This window comes from Carcharhinus amblyrhynchos, chromosome 23, assembly GCF_965287045.1.
Source record: "Carcharhinus amblyrhynchos chromosome 23, sCarAmb.v2.hapA, whole genome shotgun sequence".
Taxonomy (NCBI): Eukaryota; Metazoa; Chordata; class Chondrichthyes; order Carcharhiniformes; family Carcharhinidae; genus Carcharhinus; species Carcharhinus amblyrhynchos.
The window spans coordinates 31,653,029-31,674,372 of record NC_137346.1 but is presented as its reverse complement, the minus strand read 5'-3'; the positions used below and the strand labels follow the sequence as shown (position 1 = coordinate 31,674,372).

Below are 21,344 nucleotides of genomic sequence, written 5' to 3'. Positions count from 1 at the left end.
CCTGGGATGTGATAGTTACCCTGCTAATCACTCTAACCTAAGTGGGGATAGGACCTTGGTGGGATTGTTGTCGATGCAGACTGGTTGGGTAGAATGGCCTCCTTCTGCACTGTAGGAACTCTATGATTTCGATGAGAACGAGTCAACCTCCTTGTTGGGGATTTGCTCCCAGCTCCCACCGGGCTACTACAGGTCCTGCAACCCCCACTCCTCCCCAAACGTAGCACTATCCCTCCATCCAGCCTCACGTTCGGCAGCTCTTTCCTCCAATGTCTGTACTCATTCCAGCATGTGGCACTGGGACCAATGTGAACATTAGCACCTTGGAGGTCCTACTTTTTAAATTAATTCCCTCGCACCCTGAAGTCTACCCGAGGACTTCATCCCCCTCTCTCTTTCTCTCTCCACTTCTGGCATCGATACAGATACTGAACATGACCTCTGGCTGCTTACCCTCTTCCCCCACCTTTCAAATTTTCTTTACTCCACATCTTGGTGCTAATTTTACTGCGAATTTTTCACAATGTGTTTGTCGCACAATTAATATCACTTTATGTTAATCTCAGTGTATGTTGTGTTTTCATCTTATTTCCATCTGAACTCCGCTGTCAATTCGGTCTGCTGTCTCAATTCCGCCGTGTTAATCTCACCGCATGCCCCGTCTATTTTAACCATTGATTTCGTGGCGTGTTAATCTTATAATGTGTGGCGTTAATTTCACTTTCGATTCCGCCATGTGTCGTGTTAATTGCACTGTTAATTTCATCGTGTGTTGTGTTAATGTTACAATGTGTTGTGTTTTTCCATCCTGTGTTTAATGTGGTTTTGCCCATGTGTTGTGTTAATTTCTGCGTGCAGTTGTTGAGTGCTGCTGTTTGTAAGTTGCAGACTCCCTGTGTCAGTTTTTTTTGTTTGATGTGAGTGATGTTTTGTCATTTTGTACACACACATATAAATAAATATATATCTATTCCCCTGTGAGGCCAGCCGAGCCCCGCCCCGACATGCGCTCTGCCGGCAGCTGGCAGTCCTTGGAGCCGCCTCCCTCGCCCGGTGAGTGGGGGAAAGAAGCCGCAGAGCTCGGCATCGCCATCCTCCTCCTGCTGCTGCTGAACGTGTGGACGGTGCGCACAGAACCGAGCCCAGCCGAGCCTCCAGGACATCGCAGTGATGAAGGATCGCACCCAGGAACTGCGGGCTGTGAGTATCTTACACACACTGTGTGGGGCTGAAGTGGGGGGGTAGTGATGTGTGTGTGTCTCTGCCCTTACGGGCTGGGGAGGTACCTTTCTTGGCTCACTCGCTAGATGAGCCTGCTGCATTCCCGGGCAAAAGCACTGGGGTTGTGTGTGTGTGTGTAGATTATTTTTTTTTCCCTCTCTGCCTCTCAAGTGTTGGTTACACACACAAAAAAATACGCGTGCCCTCTCCCCGGTGTCAGTGCTGTGATGGTGAGGTGGGAGTGGAGGGTGACAGGGCAGCTTCCTAACTTGCACCGCATCCCTGCGGATCACTGAGCGACCCCCCCCCCCCCCGCCTTCACCCGGGGAACTTGTGGACCAGCCTCGCAAGTGTCCCTGGTTGTTGGATTGGGAGGTGGGTGGGCTCCTGGGTGCTGGGTTGGGGAGGGGGGTTCCTGGCTGTTGGATTGGGGTTAGGGGACCCTGGCTGTTGGATTGGGGGTGGCTGTTGGATTGGGGAGGAGGTCCCTGTGTCTTAGTTTGTGGAGGGGGTACCTGGCTGCTGGATTGGGGAGGGGGTCCCTGTGTGCTGGATTGGGGAGGGGGTCCCTGTGTGCTGGATTGGGGAGGGGGGTCCCTGTGTGCTGGATGGGGGAGGGGGTCCCTGTGTGCTGGATGGGGGAGGGGCTCCCCAGATGTTAGATGGGGAGGGGGGTCCCTGTGTGCGCTGGATTGGGGAGGGGGGGTGCCTGTGTGCGCTGGATTGGGAAGGGGGGTCCCTGTGTGCTGGATGGGGGAGGGGGTCCTTGTGCACTGGATTGGGGAGGGGGGTATCCCTGGCTGTTGGATTGGGGAGGGGGGGGTCCCTGTGCACTGGATTGGGGAGGGGGGTCCCTGTGCACTGGATAGGGGAGGGGGGGTCCCTGTGCACTGGATTGGGGAGGGGGTATCCCTGGCTGTTGGGTTGGGGAGGGGGGGTCCCTGTGCACTGGATTGGGGAGGGGGGGTCCCTGTGCACTGGATTGGGGAGGGGGGTTCCCTGTGCACTGGATTGGGGAGGGGGGGGTCCCTGTGCACTGGATTGGGGAGGGGTCCCTGTGCACTGGATTGGGGAGGGGTGGTCCCTGTGCGCTGGATTGGGGAGGGGGTTCCCTGTGCACTGGATTGGGGAGGGGGGGTTCCTGTGTGCTGGATTTGGGAGGGGGAATCCCTGTGCACTAGATTGGGGAGGGGGTCCCTGGCTGTTGGATTGTGGAGGAGGGGGAGAGAGATGGGGAGACGGGTCCCTGAGTGTTGGTTTGGGGAGAGGGTCCCTGGCTGTTGGATTGTGGAGGAGGGGGAGAGAGATGGGGAGACGGGTCCCTGAGTGTTGGTTTGGGGAGAGGGTCCCTGGCTGTTGGATTGTGGAGGAGGTGGAGGGTGTGTCGGATGGGGGACTGTCCTGTGTGCTGGATTGAGGAGCGGGTCTTGGGTCCCTGCAGGGCTGCAGGTAAAGGATGTTCAGGTTTGATTGATCCTTCCAGCTCCTCAACCGAGTCGTCGGCTGAATACTGAGCAGTCTCTATCTCCCTCTCTTTCTCTCTCCTTCCCAGTACTCACAGCCTGAATCTGCTGCAATTTCATCAGATGGTCTTCAAGTTCGATGACCACCCTTTTCCTCCCCTCCCCGTAGACTGACCCTGAAAACTTCAGTGCTGACAAGGGGGTCCCAAAGGGATTGGGACTGTTAAACTCAGGCTTGATTCTCATTCAGGAGAATGGAGCCCCATCTCCAGGACACATGCACCCATGCAACTTTCACTCAATAAGCAGTCAGTCAGCCTCTGTCATCTATTAAATCAGGTTTGTTGCAAATTCTCCCCCAACCCCAGCCAGCTTTGTGGTGTCAAGTTTCCCTCACTTGCTGCTCGTTACTTCATTGTGTCAATCTCTTCTTTCATTTTCACTTCCCTCTTTCCCTTTTTCATGCCTCTGTTTCTCCAATGCCTTTTGTCCCTCTCTTGCTCATGCTGCTGTGTATCTGTACGTGGTATTTGACGATGTCCAGACAGTGGGCTGATTGAGTGGAGAATGGAAAGGTGACATTCTGAAAAAGAATCTGCTTCACTTGCATGGAGCACGGTTTGGCACTGGAGCACCCCTCTGACCAGGAGGAACCACTAACCGTGTACGGTTTACCCAACACAAATTGAGCAGCAAGGGAAGAGGCTCAGTAAAATTGGACAGAGTTGATGTCAGTCGTGATATCCTCCAGAAGAGGATAGGGGACAGGCCTCCTTTTCTCAGCTTGAATGGATGAACGGACAGTGGTCTCCAGCTGTACAGAGTGGAAGAGGAGCCCTCATGTGCCACTTAGCTGCAGCCTCAGCTCTGGGCCATCACAGTATCCTGCACAGGTGATTTCCGGAGCCTCTGCAGTGAACTACCTACCGCACAAGGGCACCCTGGGGCTCTTTGAGGAGAGTTAGCCAAGGATGCAGTTGGCATTAGTTGGTTGGCTTAGTAGTTACCCACCATGACTGTCAGAGTAGGAACGTGGGCAAAAGCAACAGGAAAAGTTGAAAATTTGTACCTCCTCGAGACATACCGCACTGTGGATGCTCACCAAATAAAAATTTGTCACTTGGAATATATTGTCTACTCTGTCATTCTTCTTATTTTGCAATTGTGGAACTGTCAGAAATGCATCAACTTAAACATACTTAGTTCTCCAGCAAAACTGAACAGGTAAAAGAGGCTAGCAAGTCACTGACTGTAAATCTGTCCAGTGGAAAATTATACTGGATGATTACAGAACAAATAAAAAGTTATAGGAAATGAGTTGTCCTGTACCTATCTCCTTTGCAGCAGTGACTCATCCACTGCTGATGACTCCTATTGACCTCCTGTTCTTTCTTGCCTTTGGAAGTAATGTGCAGCATACGGTTCAGTTTTGCCTACTGTTAGGATATGTTGTGGCTCTCATTAACCAATACAAACATGTAAACTGGAAACATATAGCACATCAAGCATCCGTGGAGAGCAAAGCAGAGTTAATGTTTCAGAACCACTCTTATGAAAGGTCATCGATTGGAAATATTAACTCTGTTTTGCACTGCACTGATATTATTTGGCGTTTGTGTATTTTCTGTTTCAATTTCTGATTCAGGATCGGTGGTACTTTGCTTTTGCAAACGTGTCAATTTTTTTTGCAACCCAAATTCTCACTTAACAGTGAGGCACTTGCATATTTGTGTGCATTGTTGCATCTAATCTTTGCTGGGGTACAGGGTTCTGCAGTGGTGTCATCAGCCATGGTTGACAATATCTCTGAGGACTCAGCATCCAGCCTTCCGTCTCTCTGAAAGTGCAATGTGCTGTTTAACACTTTAATTCTGACGCAGGCGTGTGCACTCCCCAGAATGTGAAATCCACATAATAAATGTGCATCATTTTCAGCTCATGGTGTGCAGTTAGTAAGTTGTTGAAACATCGTCCCTTCCAATTTGGGGGTGCCCTCTAGTTGTTACTGGGGACATACACTGTGCACAGGTAGCCGGTTATGTGTCTTTAAAGAAACCAGCAATCTGTAGCTGCATCTGCTGGAGTGAATATGGTCGGTTGAGTAATGAAATGGACTTTGGTTCCTGACTGAAAGCTGATTAGAATGGCATCATGACTGATTCCTTTGGTTCAGGGTCATCTGCAGTCCTTGAATTGTTACAATTGGAGTTAGTGTTGACCTTCAGTGCTGCTGGTAACGCAGTGTGAATGGTCCACTGTCCTGACATGTCATGGAGCAAATGTAACATGTTATTCACTGTCTTCACTGTTGTTCCTGAGCCGCCTCTTGCATTACTTCTTTGTGAGAATCAGGTAAACATATCTCTTGTGGTAGCTCCCATCCAAGAGGTAGTTTGTTAGGAGCATTGAAACTCTTAGGGAAACATTATGAGCAGAAGTATAATCATTTCCTCAGACAGGTATAGAGGCGTCTGGTATGTGACCCTCTTTGGTAATGTCTCACACCTCCCAATATAGAACATCATTCATTTATAGTTCTTGATAATTACCCTCTCTCCCAATGCGTAACCTCAATCTATAGGATTGTATTTCCCTCCATGCACGCAGCCCAACCAATTTATTACCCTCACTTAGTCCCATGCTGTATAGGGATGTCCCCCACCTCTGTGCTGATTGCAGAAGTGACAATCTCAGCCAGAGTGGGACCATATTTAATACTGGAAAACTCTGCTGCAGTGCATACCAATTCTGTTTATCAAGGTTTATAAATTAACCACACTAGTCACAATAGTGGGTCAAAGTTGGATCCACAGGCTTCTGCCGGTCTCCTTTCCTCCACACTGCCATCTGAACCCTAACTGGCAATGTGGTGCAATCCAGTAAAAAGTATGTGCAGTTAAAAGGCAATGCAAACAGAATTGTGCCAGTGTCATGTACCAGAGCAGCAGTCCATAATTTGGACAGTATGGTGACACAGTAGTTAGTACTGCTGCCTCACAACATCAGGGACCCGGATTCAACTCTGGCCTTGGGTGACTATCTGTGGAGTCTGCACGTTCTCCCCATGTCTGTGTGGGTTTCCTCCAGGTGCTTCGGTTTCCTCCGACAGTCCAAAGGTGTGCAGGTTAGGCGCATTGGCCATGATAAGTTGCCCCTTAGTGTTGGGGATTAGTAGGATAAATACATGGGGTTACGGAGATAGGGCCTGGGTGGGATTTTTGTTGGTGTAGTCTTGATGGACCAAACAGCCTCATTCTGCACTGTAGAGATTCGATGACTGATTTTACTGGCACGGCCACCAGTGGGGGGGTGAGGTTTGCAGAATGGCATTCCCCGTTGGCCTTGGGTGTGATCTTACATGCCTCAGGAGAGCATGCTGGTAAAATCAGGGCCAGTGATTCCAAGTTGTAAAACCAAATGGTAATTTGTGTTCTAACAGCAGAACATAATCCATGAAAGGAACTGGTTCTCAAACATCCTCCTGAAAGGAAAATTGTGCTCCTGCCAGGTCTAGCACACACTCTAGCCTCAGGTCGTTAATGCCCTTGGGGAATTAGGAGAAGAGGCACAGTTACTGCCTTGGTAGCTCTATCCTTTGGAAAATGTCTGAATAATCAGAGTAAAAAGTCTGACAACACCAGGTTTTAGTCCAACCGATTTATTTGATAATAGACTCACAAGCTTTCGGGGTTAGCCCCTTCGTCAGCCCCTTCACCTGACGAAGGGGCTAACCCCGAAAGCTTGTGAGTCTGTTATCAAATAAATCGGTTGGACTAAAACCTGGTGTTGTCAGACTTTTTACTGTGTTTACGCCAGTCCAACGCCGGCATATCCACATCATGAATAATCAGAGTCAGAGTTGTGACGGTTATTACAGTGTTCATTGTGTAACATCAGTGGCAGAAGAACTTAAATGTATTACATCAGGGCTCTGTTCTCTTTATACAGTGGGAAAAATGTCAACAATCATTTAAAAGCCATTGGCAGCAAAAAACAAACATGAAGTAATTGGTTCTACAGACTCTAAATGCTGCTGGCTGGGATGCTGCCAGTCCCTTGTGGTGTGAGAGCAGGTGTTGCAGCTACTATTGGGTAGTTTATGTAACGTGGTTTTATTGTTTAGCTTCCCAAATGTGTTTTCATCATGAAAGTTGTCTAAAGAGTGAGCAGATTGATGATAAAACTGGAATGTGACTGCCTGAACCTGGAGTCACTTTCTGGAGAGCGCAACTGTTGAATAAAATGAAAGGAAAGCACAAGCTGAGAGACTTTGGGCTATTGCGATGTGCAATGCCCAGACCGTGATCTAAACCTGTGTATAACGTCTTATCAATTTGGCATTAGAAGAACACAAAGAATAGGAGCAGGAGAAGGCCATTCAGCCCTTTGAGCCTGCCTCTCCAATCAAGAAATCATGGCTGGTATTCTACCTCAACTGTACCATCCTGCATCACCACCTTATTTCTTAATCTCTGTATTATCCAAAAACATCTGTTGAACTCCGTCTTAAATATACTAAATGATCAAGCATCCACGGATATCTGGGTAGAAAAAAGACATTTCTCTTTATTTTGGTCCTAAATGACCAACCCTTTATTTCAAGACTATCACCCTTTAGTTTTAGACTCCCAAGCCAAGAGAAATACCCTCTCAGCATCTATCCCATAAAACCCTTTGTACATTTTGTATGTTTCAATGGGATCAACTCTTATTCCTCTAAATCCTAGCAACTAGACGTCTAATCTACTCAACCTCTCCTCATTAAACAATCCCCTCATCTAGCAATCAGCCTGACAAAACTTACGTTGCACTGTCTCTAAGGCAAGTGTATTTATCCTTAAGTAAGGAGGCCAAAACTCCACACATTACTTCAGGTGTGGTCTTACAAGGCCCTACACAATTGCACCAAGACTATTCACTCAACATAATCCCTTTGTTTTAAGGGTTAACATAGCATTTGGCCTAATCCCTTTCAATACCAACATTTTCTCATCTTTCATCAATTTTTTAAAAAAGCGTGTTTTACCTTTTGAAGTTCCTTATGAAGTTTCCTTTTAAACTTCACATTTTGCCACTTTTTATTCCCTCTGCTGTGGTCTTGCCCACTCACTCAAATTATCTATATTTCTTTCCAATCACTGTACCCTCACAGGTAACGTTTCATATAGGCTTCTGTCATCGGCGAACCTGGTTATTACACTCCATCCCCTCATTTAAGGCATTGACCTGGTCCATAAATAACTGGAAGCACTGATCTTGTAGCACCCCATAATCACAAACTGCCAACCCAAAAATTACCCATTTATTCTGACTCTCTGCTTTCTATCCATAAACCAATCTTCAATCCATGCTAATATATTACCCTCAATCCCCAACTTTGTGTAATAAGCTCACTTGTGGCACCTTATCGAATACTTTTTGAAAATCCCTTATTATTGTTCACCTTTATCCACGTTGCTGGTTACATCCTCAAAACTCTGAACAAATTTGTGAAATGTGATTTCCTTTTTATAAATCTGATTTTCCAAGTGCACTGTTACCATGTACCTAATAATACATTCCACCATTTTCCCTACAATTGATGTGAAAGGGAATAAAATTCGGGAGTTATCACTGGCACGGTAGCACAGTGATTAGCATTGCTGCTTCATAGCGCTAGGGACTTGGCTTCAATTCCGTCCTTGGGTGACTGTCTGCGTGGGGCACGTTCACTCCGGGTCTGCATGGATTTCCTCCGGAAACTCCAGTTTTCTCCCACACTCCAAAGTTGTGCAGTTTAGGCTGATTGGCCATGCTAAATTGTCCCTTAGCATCAGATGGATTAGCAGGGTAAATATATGGGGTTAGGGCATCAATGGGATTGTTGTCAGTGCAAGCTCAATGGACTGAATGGCCATTCCCCTCCCCCCATATTCAGTGATTTTTGTTAACAAAATTCTCCCAAATGGAATGGTATTGTTAATCTGTAGCTCAGCAACACTCCTACTGTGAATGGGGAGGGAGATGATGGAATTTTATCGGTGATTATAGAATGTGCCACGAGACAAAGGAACTGGATGTGCCCACTCCCTGCCTACTTCACTTGCCACAGATAATGATGGCCTGTTTAGTTACAGCAGATAAGCAGTCAAAACTCCCCGCGATTTAACTCTATGCTTGCTGGGTTTCTAATTTTAACTGATAATTTAACTTACATTTCCCATTAGCTATGGGCTGAAGTAATTTTTCAAAAATCCATTCAGAGGATGTGGGAGTTGCTGACTGGGAAGTATTTATTACCCATCTCCAATTGCCCTTGGAAAGGTGGAGGTGAGCCACTGCCTTGAAATGCTGCAGTCCACGTGGTACACCCACATTGCTGTTAGGGAGTTCCAGGATTTTGACCCAGTAACAGTGAAGGAATGATATAGCTCCAAGTCTGGATGTTGTGTGAAATGATAGGTGATACTGCTGTCATGCCTCTCCTGCCCTTGTGCTGGTATGTGGCAGAGACGATAGGTTTAGAAAGTGCTGTTGAAGCAACCATGATGAGTTGGTGCAGTGCACCTTGTAGATGGTACACACTGCTGCCACTGTGCGTCAGGCTGAAGAAGCGAATGTTTAAGGTGCTGGATGGAATACCGATCAAGCAAGTGGCTTTGTTTTTGATGGTGTTGAGCATTTTGAGTGTTGCTGGAGCTGCACTCATCTCGGCAAGGAGAGAGTATCCTCAAACTCCTGACCTGTTTGGGGAGTCAGGAGGTGAGTTATTCGCCAGAGAATTCCCAACTTCTGACCTGCTATTGTAACTGTGGTGTTTAAATGGCTGGCCCACTTCAGCCTCTGGTTAATAGTACATCCGTGATGTTGGTAGTGGCTAAGAAACAGACTGGAGGAAGGATCGTAGCTGATCTTTGATAAATGACAGTGACAGGGAGTTATTAGGCCAGCTCTTTCAACAGTGCAGTCAAGTTTTTCCTTCATTCCTTTAAAGCTCACTGAAGTGAAGTGCTGCACATTTTTGCTATTGGATAGCTTTACTGAGATGCTGTATTACTTCCAAATTAATCTTGTGCAATATTTCACTGTGTGATTATCCAAAGTTGGAATGCCAGCCCACTGGGGGAGCTTAAATCCACTGGATCCTGCCCACACATCCTCGGGAAAGCAGTGGTATTGTTTGTAAAATGGCAATTTCAGTAAACTAATTGAAGAATTAAGATGATGATTCTTGGTATATTTGACCAGAGAAGCATCATAATTGCATCAGCTTTTCTGCTTACTTCATTGTTTGATTTCTTGGATGGTGCTGTAGCTGTTAAACAGTTAATGGAGACTTTCCAGTCACAAGTTGTACTCCCAATCCAAAGTTGCCATTGGACATTGTTCACCTTTTAGTTGGACCTGTAGCTCGATATTAACTCTTCAAAGGCTGAATCAAATCCAATGGATTTGGAAATCCACCATTGTATATTTTACTGTGTTTTAACCAGGGGAAAATGTATAGATGAGCATTCATTGTTTGAAGAAGCGAATTGACCTGAGAAAGTAGGAGGAGGCAAGAACGGTCGTGATCTGTCAGACCATGGTTTTAAGCATTTAGTTGAAATAGGAAGTCGCAGTGTCCGCCTTGATGACCATTACAATGGGCTTCCAGTCCCAATCATGCCACATGCGGAGACTCAAAAATAAGCAGCTCCAACAAACAGTAGGAAAGACTTCTTGTCAGAGTACCATTAGCGTAGGATGGGGAACAGAGTCCGTGTCCATTCTTCGAAAGAATAATGCAAAGTGTAGTAGCATTTATCCCAGTTCATCGGAGTGATTCCAGGGATAAACGGGAAGGATCAACATATGAGGAGAGATTAAACAGTTTGTGTTTATACTCGCTGGGTTTTGAAAGGATGAGGGGCGATCTGATGGAGGTATATAAGTTTTAAAAGGGATCGATAAAGTAAATGTAGACCAAATGTTTCCTCTAATGGGGAAATCTAGAACAGGGTTGAGAGGCGGTAGATTTAAAACTGAGCTGAGGAGCAATTACTTCTTGCAGAGGGTGGTGAATTTGTGGAACTCGCTGCCCTATAGCACGGTGCAGTCTGAATCATTGAAGGGTTTCAAGAAGGAGATATATTTCTAATTTAAAAAGAAGGGATAAGGGGATATAGGGAACAGGTCGGGAGGTGGATTTAAGACCAGGAAGAGATCAGCCATGATCTGATTGAATGGCGGAACAGGCTCGAAGGGCTGAATTTGCTGACTTCTGCTCCTTATTCCAATGTTCTGGTGATATTTCTTTTTAACTGCACTGGCCTCAATTCTATGGAGAACTGCTCTGAAGCCATAAGAATTTTTGCATTAATGAGGAGTGCGTGGCAGGGCAAGATTTTTGTGGGAAATTAGACAATCTTTCTTTTTGCTGTTATAATGATGTTCAGCTTCCTGGTCAACCAGAATCCCCACTCTGAGTGATGGTGAGTCTGGTACCTTTTGAGCATGTTGTAATATCTACTTTGCTGTGACTGCTCTCTACAAAAGCAGCAAATTGATGTCACATGATTTTCAAAATAATGATTTCAACCCATTGGTGTTGCTCCTGTTGCTTCTGTAGCAGAGGGAGGTTTCCTCCATTGCATCACCACCCCCATTATCTCATCCCACTGCTTTGTTCACTACAACTTTGCCTGATCTCGTATACCCACGTCCAGACTAACACCTTTTGCCCGTTGTTAATGTGTCTATTTTGTAGCCTCTACCTTTCTCTCCCCTTGCCCAGTGTTGGTTATCTGGACTCTGTTTCCCTGTTACCCCCCTGGGGAAGGCTGTGCTATCTTCAGTGTTGGCTGCAGCAACGCAACACCACGTGATAACACAGTGGTTTTAAAAATTATTTTGATTGTGGAACCTCTTTTCAAATCATTTGGAAACCAGAGATATCCTTTCCCCCCCCACTTCCCCCACTCTCCATTTAGATTACATCATGCAGAGTGAGTTTTAATATTGCTTTGAAGAAAATGCCTGCTTCTCAACGTCTACTTTTTTTGCCCCCTCGAGATGAACCGGTCAGCCAGATCACTGCACTGCAAGTGTAGCAGTCACACTCCTCAACCTTCCTCTGCCTCGCGTTTCCTGTAATTTTTGGACCCCCTGGAAGGCTTTTGTGAACCCCAGGCTGTGAACCACTGTAATAAGGCATTGAAATGGAAATTGCTTTTTAGTTTATTGGAACAGCAATTGACATGTGTATCGGTTGAGGGTAATCTGACTGAGCTGCTATTCAGGGAGTCTGACGTTAATACATCACCCTGCCAGCACATTTTAACAAATTAGCTGCAGCATTTTGGAACAACGTCTTGCGATGCGGTATCTTACTGCTGGCTGGGATCAGTCAGTCTCAGTTGGAGACTGGTTCATTGTCTGTATCCTGCACTGGATCTCTTTATTGCCCCTATCATTAGCACAGGGCTGGGTAAATCCTGGATCAGGGTTTATCACTTAATCCCGATTTAACTCTGTAAACCTCTTGCGTTCTATTAGCAGTAATCATAAGTCTAATTTTGTTTTCAGATCCACAGGGATGGGAAAAGGAAACACTTGTGAATAATGAGCCCTGCACCCTCTGCCCCCGCTCCCCCCCCTCCCAGAATAATCTCCCCCTCCCCCATCCAGCTAGTACAGCATTATCAATCAAACCTGTTGTTAAACTGCCTCCGTTAAGCTGTCCATCAAGCAATCAATGGTGAGGTACAGCATGGATTAGCTGTAAAGGAAAACCCCTCTTTAGTCAGCCCAAAAATACAACATAATTCCAGCCTCTGAAAATCCCTCTTAGTGTATCATTGTGTGAGTTTCAGCTCATCCTCGCACCATTCTGAGTGAGGTGTTAAATTAATCCCAATATTAAATAGTTTTGCCCTCTGAACTGGTCACCTCTCACATTGCAGACAGCTGATTGGGTTGATCTTTCCATCTGGATACAACCTTCCAGTGTAGCTTATAGTTAAAAGAACGGTTTCACAGAATCTTACAGAACAGAATGAGCCCATTCGGCCCATTGTACCTACGACAGTTCTTTGAATGAGCTCTCCAATTAATTGCACTACCTTGCTGTTTCCCCAGCCCTTTAAATTTTGCCCCTTCAAATATTATTTATCAAATTCCCTTTCAATAGTTCATGTTGAATTTGCTTCCATCAGCACTATCCTTTCAGACACTGCATTCATAACCACAACTTGCTGATTCTCCGACATCTCTATGCAGCTGAGATCTTTCATCACTGCTACCATTTGAATAAATCATTTCCACACCAGCTCTAAAACCTTGACATCTTTCCCAACATTTCATGTCCAGAATTGGTCTCAATATCCCAGCTTGTTCAGACCAGTGTTTTACAAGGGATGCCTTTTTCTCCTGTATTTTATCTCTAGAATCCTGTATGCTTTTTAAACTCAGCCTGCCACCATTAAACAATTCTGTACATCCACCCACAGGTCTGTCTGTTCCTGCACTCCCTTCAAAATTCTACCATTGTGTTTATATTGCTTCCCCGCATTCTTCCTTCCAAGATCCCTCACTTCATACTTGTGCATTAAATTTCTTATGCTAAGCATGTGCCCGTTTCACTGGTCTATTTATGTCCTGGAGTCTGTTCCTGTTCTCCACACAGTTCACAACGTTTTTGATTTTCATTTATTGTTGTCACATGTGCTAGTATATAGTGAAAAGTATTGTTCCTTGTGCGCCACAGACACAGCATACTGTACATTGAGAAGGAAAGGAGAGGGTGCAGGATGTAGTGTTACAATTGGTTTTGTATCATCTGCAGACTTTGGAGTTTTGTCCACTTTGCTCAAGTCTAGACCAATAACATGCATTAAAAACAGCAGTGTTTCCAAAACTGATCCTGAGGAACTTCACTGTCAACCGCCTTATAATCTGAATAAAACACTACTACTCCCTGCTTTTTTGTCAAATTTTGTTGCCAAGTATCTTGTGTGGTACTTTATCAAACTTCTTTTGAAATTCCATATACACAAAATCAGCTGATCTCACCTCATCAACCCTCTCCGTTATTTCAGCTCAGCCGCGTTTGTCTTTCCTTTTATTACTCATACTTTTCTAAGTGCCAATTAATTTCACCAGCATTATTAGCACCAAAGTTTTCTCCATTATTTAACCGACTAGCTTGTGGTTGCTGGGTTTATGGTTCCCCCCTTTTGTGAACAGGTGTATAATGGTTTGCTGTCCTCCAGTTCTCTGAGACCGCTCCCTTATCGAGGGAGAATTGGAAGGTTGTGGCAAAGGCCTGTGCAATTCCCACCCTCCCTCAATAATTCTGGATGCACCCCGTCCAGGCTGAGTGGCTTTTCTCCTTGGGAGTGCTGCCGTCCTTTTAAGTACCTCTCTATCTATTTTTATCACATCCAATTTCTCTACCACCTCCTTTTACGGTGACATTGTCAGCATCCTCTTTGGTGAAGACAGATGCAAAGTACCCATTATTACCTCAGCAATGTCCTCTGTTTCCACAAGGAGATCGCGGCTTCAGCCACTAATTGGCTGCACTTTTCCTTTGATGACCCTTTTATTATTATGTTTACAGAAGATTTTGAGGCCCCTTTTATGTTGCCTGTTTATCTATTCTCATGCGTACTCTTTGCCCCCATTTAGTTCCTTTTTCTCTCTTCACACACACACGCATACACCGCCAACCATACATTTTGAATTCTGCATGGCTCACCACCAAATTATGAACCTTTTTTTCCCTGAGTTTATATTCCTGTCTCATTTTATTCTTTATATTACTAATCATCCAGGAAGCTCTAGTGGATGCTCTTCCTTTCTACCTCAAGGCAATATGTCTAGTCTGTACCTGGACTATAATAACTCCTCTTTGACAGCCTTCCATTAGTCAAATATAATTTTACCACTGGATTTGCTTTCATTGAGTACCTTTAACATAGATAAATGTCCTGAACCAATTCTGAGGCATGAGGGAAAACTAACAGTTGGCCAAAAATTAGGAGCATGAGCAAAGTCTCAGTCAAAAGTTGACTTAGGGAAAATAGAGAGAGATGAGGGGTTTCAGGAGGGTAATTCCAGGGGAATAACATCTAGATTGATGAATGGTGGGAGAATGGCAGGGGTGACTAAAAGAAGCTGAAGTTGTACTAACAGGGTACAGGAGGAGAGTGATTTGAGGCTGGAAGAGGTTACAGAGATAGGGTTTGCTGAGGCCATGGAAGCAATTAAACACAAAGATGAGAATTTTACATTTGAAGTGTTTGGACCATAGGTTGGTGGGATAAGGATGTTGGGATTTGGTGTGGGATAGGATACAGAAACAGAACATTGGATGGACTGAAGATTGCAAAGGGTGGAAGTAACAGAATGGCAGGAAGTTTTCTAGTAGATGGGCTGATTATTTAGAGCGGGAAGCAGGATGGGGAGTGAGGGAACTTTAGCAGCTGGGATGCTGGAGGCTCTGCCATTCTAATGCCTGCTGGATTATTTTGACTTTGTGTCCCAGTTAGCAGGCGGCCGGGTTTCAGAGGCTGGCTGAGTCTTGGACAGGAAGCCCGACAGTATCAGGCCGCGTGTTAGGAAAGGTGGTGGAGGGAGGGAGACTCATGGTTAGATAAAGGGGCCAGGAAGGACATTGGTATAATCGGGCAGGCCAAGAGTGGATATGAGGTGCAGAAAAGATGTTTTATATGGATGGAGAGGACATTAGAGAGCTGGCAATGAGTAAATAGTTGATAGCATTAAATCCAAGGAAGAGGCATACAAATTGGCCAGAAAACAAAATAGCAGACCTGAGGATTGGGAGCCATTTAGAACTCAGCAAAGGAGGACAACAGGATTGATTAAGAAGTTGAAAATACCAGAGTAAGCTTGAGGGAAACATAAAAACTGACTGGAGAAGCTTTGATAATTATGTCAAGAGAAAAGAATTGGTGAAACAGGGGAATTTATAATGGGAACAAACAAATGGCTGACCAGAACAAATCTCCGACACTCTGAGCTTTGCAGAATGCCTCAGCGGGATTCACTCTGGTAAGTAGAGGGTGGGGCCTATTCCAGAGCGAGAAGCCAGGAGCATAGTGCTGAGTGGGCCAGTGCACATGCAGCAATTGGTGCATTCACACTGCCCCCCCCCCCCCCCCACCACCACCACCACCACCACCACCACCACCAGCCTCCCGATTTGCTGGCCAGCTCCACAACCCCTGATCACTGGTCTTCCAACCTCCTGATTGCTGGCCTATCGGACTGTCCCAGGCCAGCCCCCCAACCCGATGGCCAGCCACGATCATCATCTCCCTCCCTCTCCCTGTGATCCCACTTGCAGAGAGGCAAAGGGTCACCCCCCTCACCACTGATCACCCTGCCCCCTTGGCACTGCTTGTTGGGCAGAGCCAAGATGCCCAGTGGGCAGTACCAGTTAGCCCCATGGGCAGGGCCAGGGTGCCAGACTGATACTGCCCAATGGGTGCCCCTTGGGGGGGGAGGGCCTCAATGACCTCTGTCCTCACCAGCGGGGCCAGGATATTGGTTAGTGGAGAGCTGTCGAAAACACCGCTGGAGGGAGCCAGTCTTGGTGGAGTAGGGTTTGGGGTGATGGGAACGCTAGTGGGCCTGAGAATACTATCCCAGGCTCTCTATGATAATCAGCTCCAAGCTGATTTCCAGCGCGGAGCTATTGCACTTAAAAAAAAAAGTGCCTGGGAGAGTCGCGATCAGTGCGACGCCTGTCACAAACCTTGCTAAAAGCGCCCCCCCCACCCGTTGGTGTCTCCCAGCCTGCTGTGCCGCTCGAGCTGTGCAGCGGGCCAGGAGAATCCTAGCCAATACATTTTCAAGATGGAGTTAGACATACCTCTTGGGGCTAAAGGGTATCGGGGTGGGGAGGAGGTGGGAACAGGTGATCACAATGAATGGTGGAGCATGCTTGAAGGGCCAAACGGTCTACTCCTGCTCCTATTTTCTGTATTTCTAAATTGGGTGGTGGAGCGAGTGATACAATTGCAAAGAGAGAAGCAGTTAAATGTGAGAGACTGTGGAAGGTGGGACAGGGAAGAACCCCTGCTGTCCTTGGCCCACAAGCAGTGCTGCAAATGCACTGATCTGAATCCTCTAGTCCTTTTCTCTTCCCTTCATGCGTCAGGTTTACCAACCAGGAAACATTTAACGTAAATCACTGGTTAAATTAGTGTCATGCAACCTCATTAAAATAGTTTAATGATAGACTGACCTCTGAAGAGCAATTTAGTTGCCTACACCAACCCTACCTCTTAAAATCAGGGCACATTGAAGGCAGTGGATTGAGGCTAGCTTTCCAATTTTTGAATGTTTAACCCTTCCCTTTCCCTCCTGTCCTGGTGCCTTAGAACGATTGCCCCATTGAATAACGGGGGTGACAAAAGCACGATCCAAGGGTTTAAGTGACAGATGAATCAAGGTGGTATAGAGGCAGCTGCGTGAGGGCTAGAATTTTGATATTCTGTCAGGGAGAGGAGTCTGGAGTCAGGCATTGAGCTCGCAATTGAACAGAACATTGAGGTTAACTGTCTCATTCCGCCTTTAACACTGAAGGTTGCAAGGCCACACAGCTGCAGGTTTATTACAGGGACCCAAACAGACAGAGTGGTAATGTGAGCCTGAATTCCAGGTTATCCTTACTCATGAGGTATCAAATGTTTGGTCTATTATGAAAACACAAAGCTGGCAAATGTGCCAAAGCTCCACCTGAGAAGCTGTTTCCACCTTTGTTTGTTGGTGCAGAGAGAAGGACGCGAGTACTCCACACACACAACCTCCCCAAGAAAGAAATTCTTGGGTTTGTGGAGTCTGGGGGGAAGGAAAAAACAACTCTGAACTTGAGAACAACATAACAGCCACGCACCAAGTCAGGGTTCTAGTCCTGAGTTGAATTTGTTTGCTGTCAAGCTCTCCCTTTCCCCTTCGTCTTTTCTCTTTCTAATCTGCACCCCAGCACACCAATCCCTGCAACCTGTGCTTTGTCAGTGCTTCTCCCACTCTTCATGACAGTCCCTCTGTGCCCTGGTTCCTCACTCCCCCTTCTTTCTCTCACATCTCCAGACTGATTTGATTTGATTTTGATTTTGATTTGATTTATTATTGTCACATGTATTAGCATACAGTGAAAAATATTGTTTCTTGCATGCTGTACAGACAAAGCATACTGTTCATAGAGAAGGAAAGGAGAGAATGTAGTGTAACAATTGTAGCTGTAGGTGTAGAGAAGGAGCAACTTAATGCAAGCTTGGTCCATTCAAAAGTCTGATGGCAGCTGGGAAGAAGCTGTTCTTGAGTTGGTCGGTACGTGACCTCAGACTTTTGTATTTTTTCTCCGACGGAAGAAGGTGGAAGAGAGAATGTCCAGGGTGCGTGGGGTCTTTAATTATGCTTAATTATAGACTGGTTCTATTTATTCATAGAATCCTACAGTGCAGAAGGAGGCCATTTGGCCCATCAAGTCTGCACTGACCACAATACCACCTCGGCTCGATCCCCGTAACTCCATGCAATTTATCATTGCTAGATCCCTGACACTAAGGGGCAATTTACCAATCCACCTAATCTCTACATCTTCGGATTGTGGGAGAAAACCGGAGCACCACGCAAACATGGGAGAGAATGTGCAAACTCCACGCAGACAGTGACCCAAGCCGGGAGTTGAACCTGGGTCCCAGGCCCTGTGAGGCAGCAGTGTAACTGCTGTCCCACTGTGCCGCCCCTCATATTGTTATCTGATGTGCCACAGTGTTTGTTTTGTCCCAGCTATGGAGCCCACCGCCATAGTTAACACCCGCTCATTTCCTTACAAATTGGTTTGTGCCTCAGAATATTTTTCTTGCGAACAACACACACACACATTGTATTGAAGCATGGTGATTGGGTGTTAGGCCCAAGCCTAGTTACGAGAAAACAACATCTGTTGTTACTCAGCATGTAATCTTTTATGTCTGTGCACACCTACATTATACCATTCTGCTCCTTGTGTATCTATTATTCTCTGTATTGTTATTCAGACCTGCACATGGCACTTTCCATCAATGCAGTCATGTTTCTGTGAGCAAAATTACATTCATTATACATATCTTCTAAACGTATTAGGCATAGTAATTAGAGAAAATTCTTGCTGGCTCTTTAATTATACAAAATAAGAAAGTTCTGTAATGGTTTCATAAGGGGCAGGGCTGAGGGAATAAAATTATTTTTGTACAAGATGTTTCAGACACCTTTTACTCTGTTGACCAACTCTCTGGGATGTCCCCGTGCACGGCTCCATTCCTACCTCCCTACCGAGATGCAAACAACCGATCACCCCCTCCCCCAATGTCATTGTTTCCACCCTTGAGCACCTCCTCTTACTTCTCTGCATTTGCAACTTCACAACCTCAGATGGGGAGGGAGGCTGGGGTTGGTGTCAGATGTTGTAAATACCCAGCTCAGCCTCTCCAATATTTATCTCAGCCTCGTCGCTCGCTCTGATATTCAGTCTCTGATGAGTCATAACTTCCAGCTCAAGTTTAAAGTGATTGCCAATGCATTAACCCTTTCTGCTGATTCCGACCTCTTGTACTGCCACAGTCTCGAGCTGAAACCAATCGAGTGTAATCCTGTCATTCTTAACTGAGATCATTTACTCCTATCTGTCTACACGTCTGCCAGTTCAGCTCTAATAGCTGCCTACTCTAATGTTCTCCACACCGTCTTTCCATCTTCCATTTTGTAGGTTATGGGGAGAAAGCAGGATTAGGTCATTGATTTGGATGATCAGCCATGATCGCAGTGAGTGGCGGAGCAGGCTCGAAGGGCTAAATGGCCTCCTCCTGCTCCTATCTTCTTTGTTTCTATTGAGTCCCTGTGACATTCCTGATAAACACACATTATCATTTCCCTTTTGATAGCTAAAATTGAGGAAGACAGAAAGGCATCCTTCAAAATGGAACAAGCTATCAAGCTAGGATTCAAAGACTCACATGCTGCATGTAAACTTTCCTTATTCCATATCTGTATCGTGGGAGGGAGTTGGCCACATCCCTTCAGAACAAAAGGGTGTAATTTTAACATTTTAGAGCACAATCACTGGATCAATTGTAATTTCCAAGATGGAGATGAACTGTTCTATTAAGTAAGGATAGTAAGGAATATGGGCAGATAAATTGTGTTGACGTACAGATCAACAAGTGGACATGTATTTTGGGACGAACTCAAGGGGCTGAATAGCCAACTTCTTCACCTCTATCAAATAATCTGGGCAATAATATTTGTCACTTGCAATATGTGCTAAACATGACTCAAAACACCATGGGCAGGATTTTCCAGCCACACTCGCTCCAAGAGTGGAAAATCCTGTCCGAGGTCAGCTTACCTTTACATGATCCACCCCTGCACCTGCCATGATTCCCCTGGCAGGCCGGATGGGAAAATACCACCGCCCCCCCCACCCCCCCACACCAGTATTTAAAACACTTTTTGAAGCAACTAGCTAGGGATACGGATTCCATCTAGAGGACTTATTCAGCATCAGTCACCACTGCATTATCCCCCTCCTGGGCAACAGCTTCACACACTTGTTACAGCACATTCAGCCCATCATGAATCACCAGTTCTCCAATTGAAACATTTACCTTCTGCCATTTTCCTGACATTTCCCAGTAAACCTGCACATTCTTCCTTTGCAGGTAACAGTCTGGTTCCATTTTGAATGCTTCCATTGACCCTGCTTCCACCACACTCTCAGGCAATCCATTCCAGAACTTACCCACTCGCTGTGGGGAAGGTTTTTCCCTCACGTCACCTTTGCTTCTTTTGCAATGGACTTTAAATATCTCCTCTCTCGTTCTCGATCCCTTCATGAGGGAGAACAGTTTCTCCCTGTCTACTCTGTCCAGACTCCTTATGATTATGAATACCTCTATCAAATCCCCTCTCAGGAATGCTTTTCTTGAAGAGAAGGTTGAGGTCTCCAATCTGTCTTTATAACTGAAATTTCTCATCCCTGGCACTATCAGTCATGCAAATCTTTTCTGCACTTTCTCCAACTTCATCATATCCTTTATAAAGTGCAGTATCCAGAACTGAATGAAGTACTTAAGCTAAGGCCAAGCTAGTGTCTTATCTCAGTTTAACATAACTTCCCTGCTCTTGCACTCCTGCCCCTATTAATAAAGCCTAGGAGACTGTGTGCTTTATGAACTGCATCTGTCCATTTCCCTGCTACCTTCAGAGAAACTAGAAGCAGGAGAAGGCCATTTGGCCCTTCGAGCCTGCTCCACCACTCATTATGATCATGGCTGATCATCAAATTCAATATCCTGATCCCCTTCCCCACCCCCCCATATCCCTTGACCCCTTTAGCTCCAAGAGCTATATCTGATTTCTTCCTGAAATCCCACAATGTTTTGGCCTCAGCAACTTTCTGTGGTAGTGAATTCCACACATTCACCACTCTGGGTGAAAAAATTTCTCCTCACCTCAGTCCTAAAAGGTCTATCCCTTATCCTCGAACTATGACCGCCCTAGTTCGGGACTCCCCCATCATTTGGAACATTCTTTCTGAATCTATCCTGTCCTACTCTATTAGAACTTAATACATTTCTATGAGATCCCCTCTCACTCATCTAAACTCCAAAGAGTACAATCCTAGCC

The 21,344-nt window shown here is 45.8% G+C and overlaps 1 protein-coding gene across 3 annotated transcripts in view; it reads left to right on the top strand.

The window, feature by feature from the left end:
• Positions 1-1,068: 1,068 nt before the first annotated feature.
• The window catches only part of LOC145357253 (syntaxin-1A), a 236,496-nt gene continuing 216,220 nt past the window's right edge, over positions 1,069-21,344 (top strand). For all 3 annotated transcript variants that reach the window (XM_080210428.1, XM_080210429.1, XM_080210430.1), the window contains exon 1: positions 1,069-1,200. In XM_080210428.1, coding sequence (XP_080066554.1) covers positions 1,171-1,200 — 30 coding nt within the window. In that variant the 5' untranslated portion in view covers positions 1,069-1,170. The remainder of the gene's footprint in view (positions 1,201-21,344) is intronic.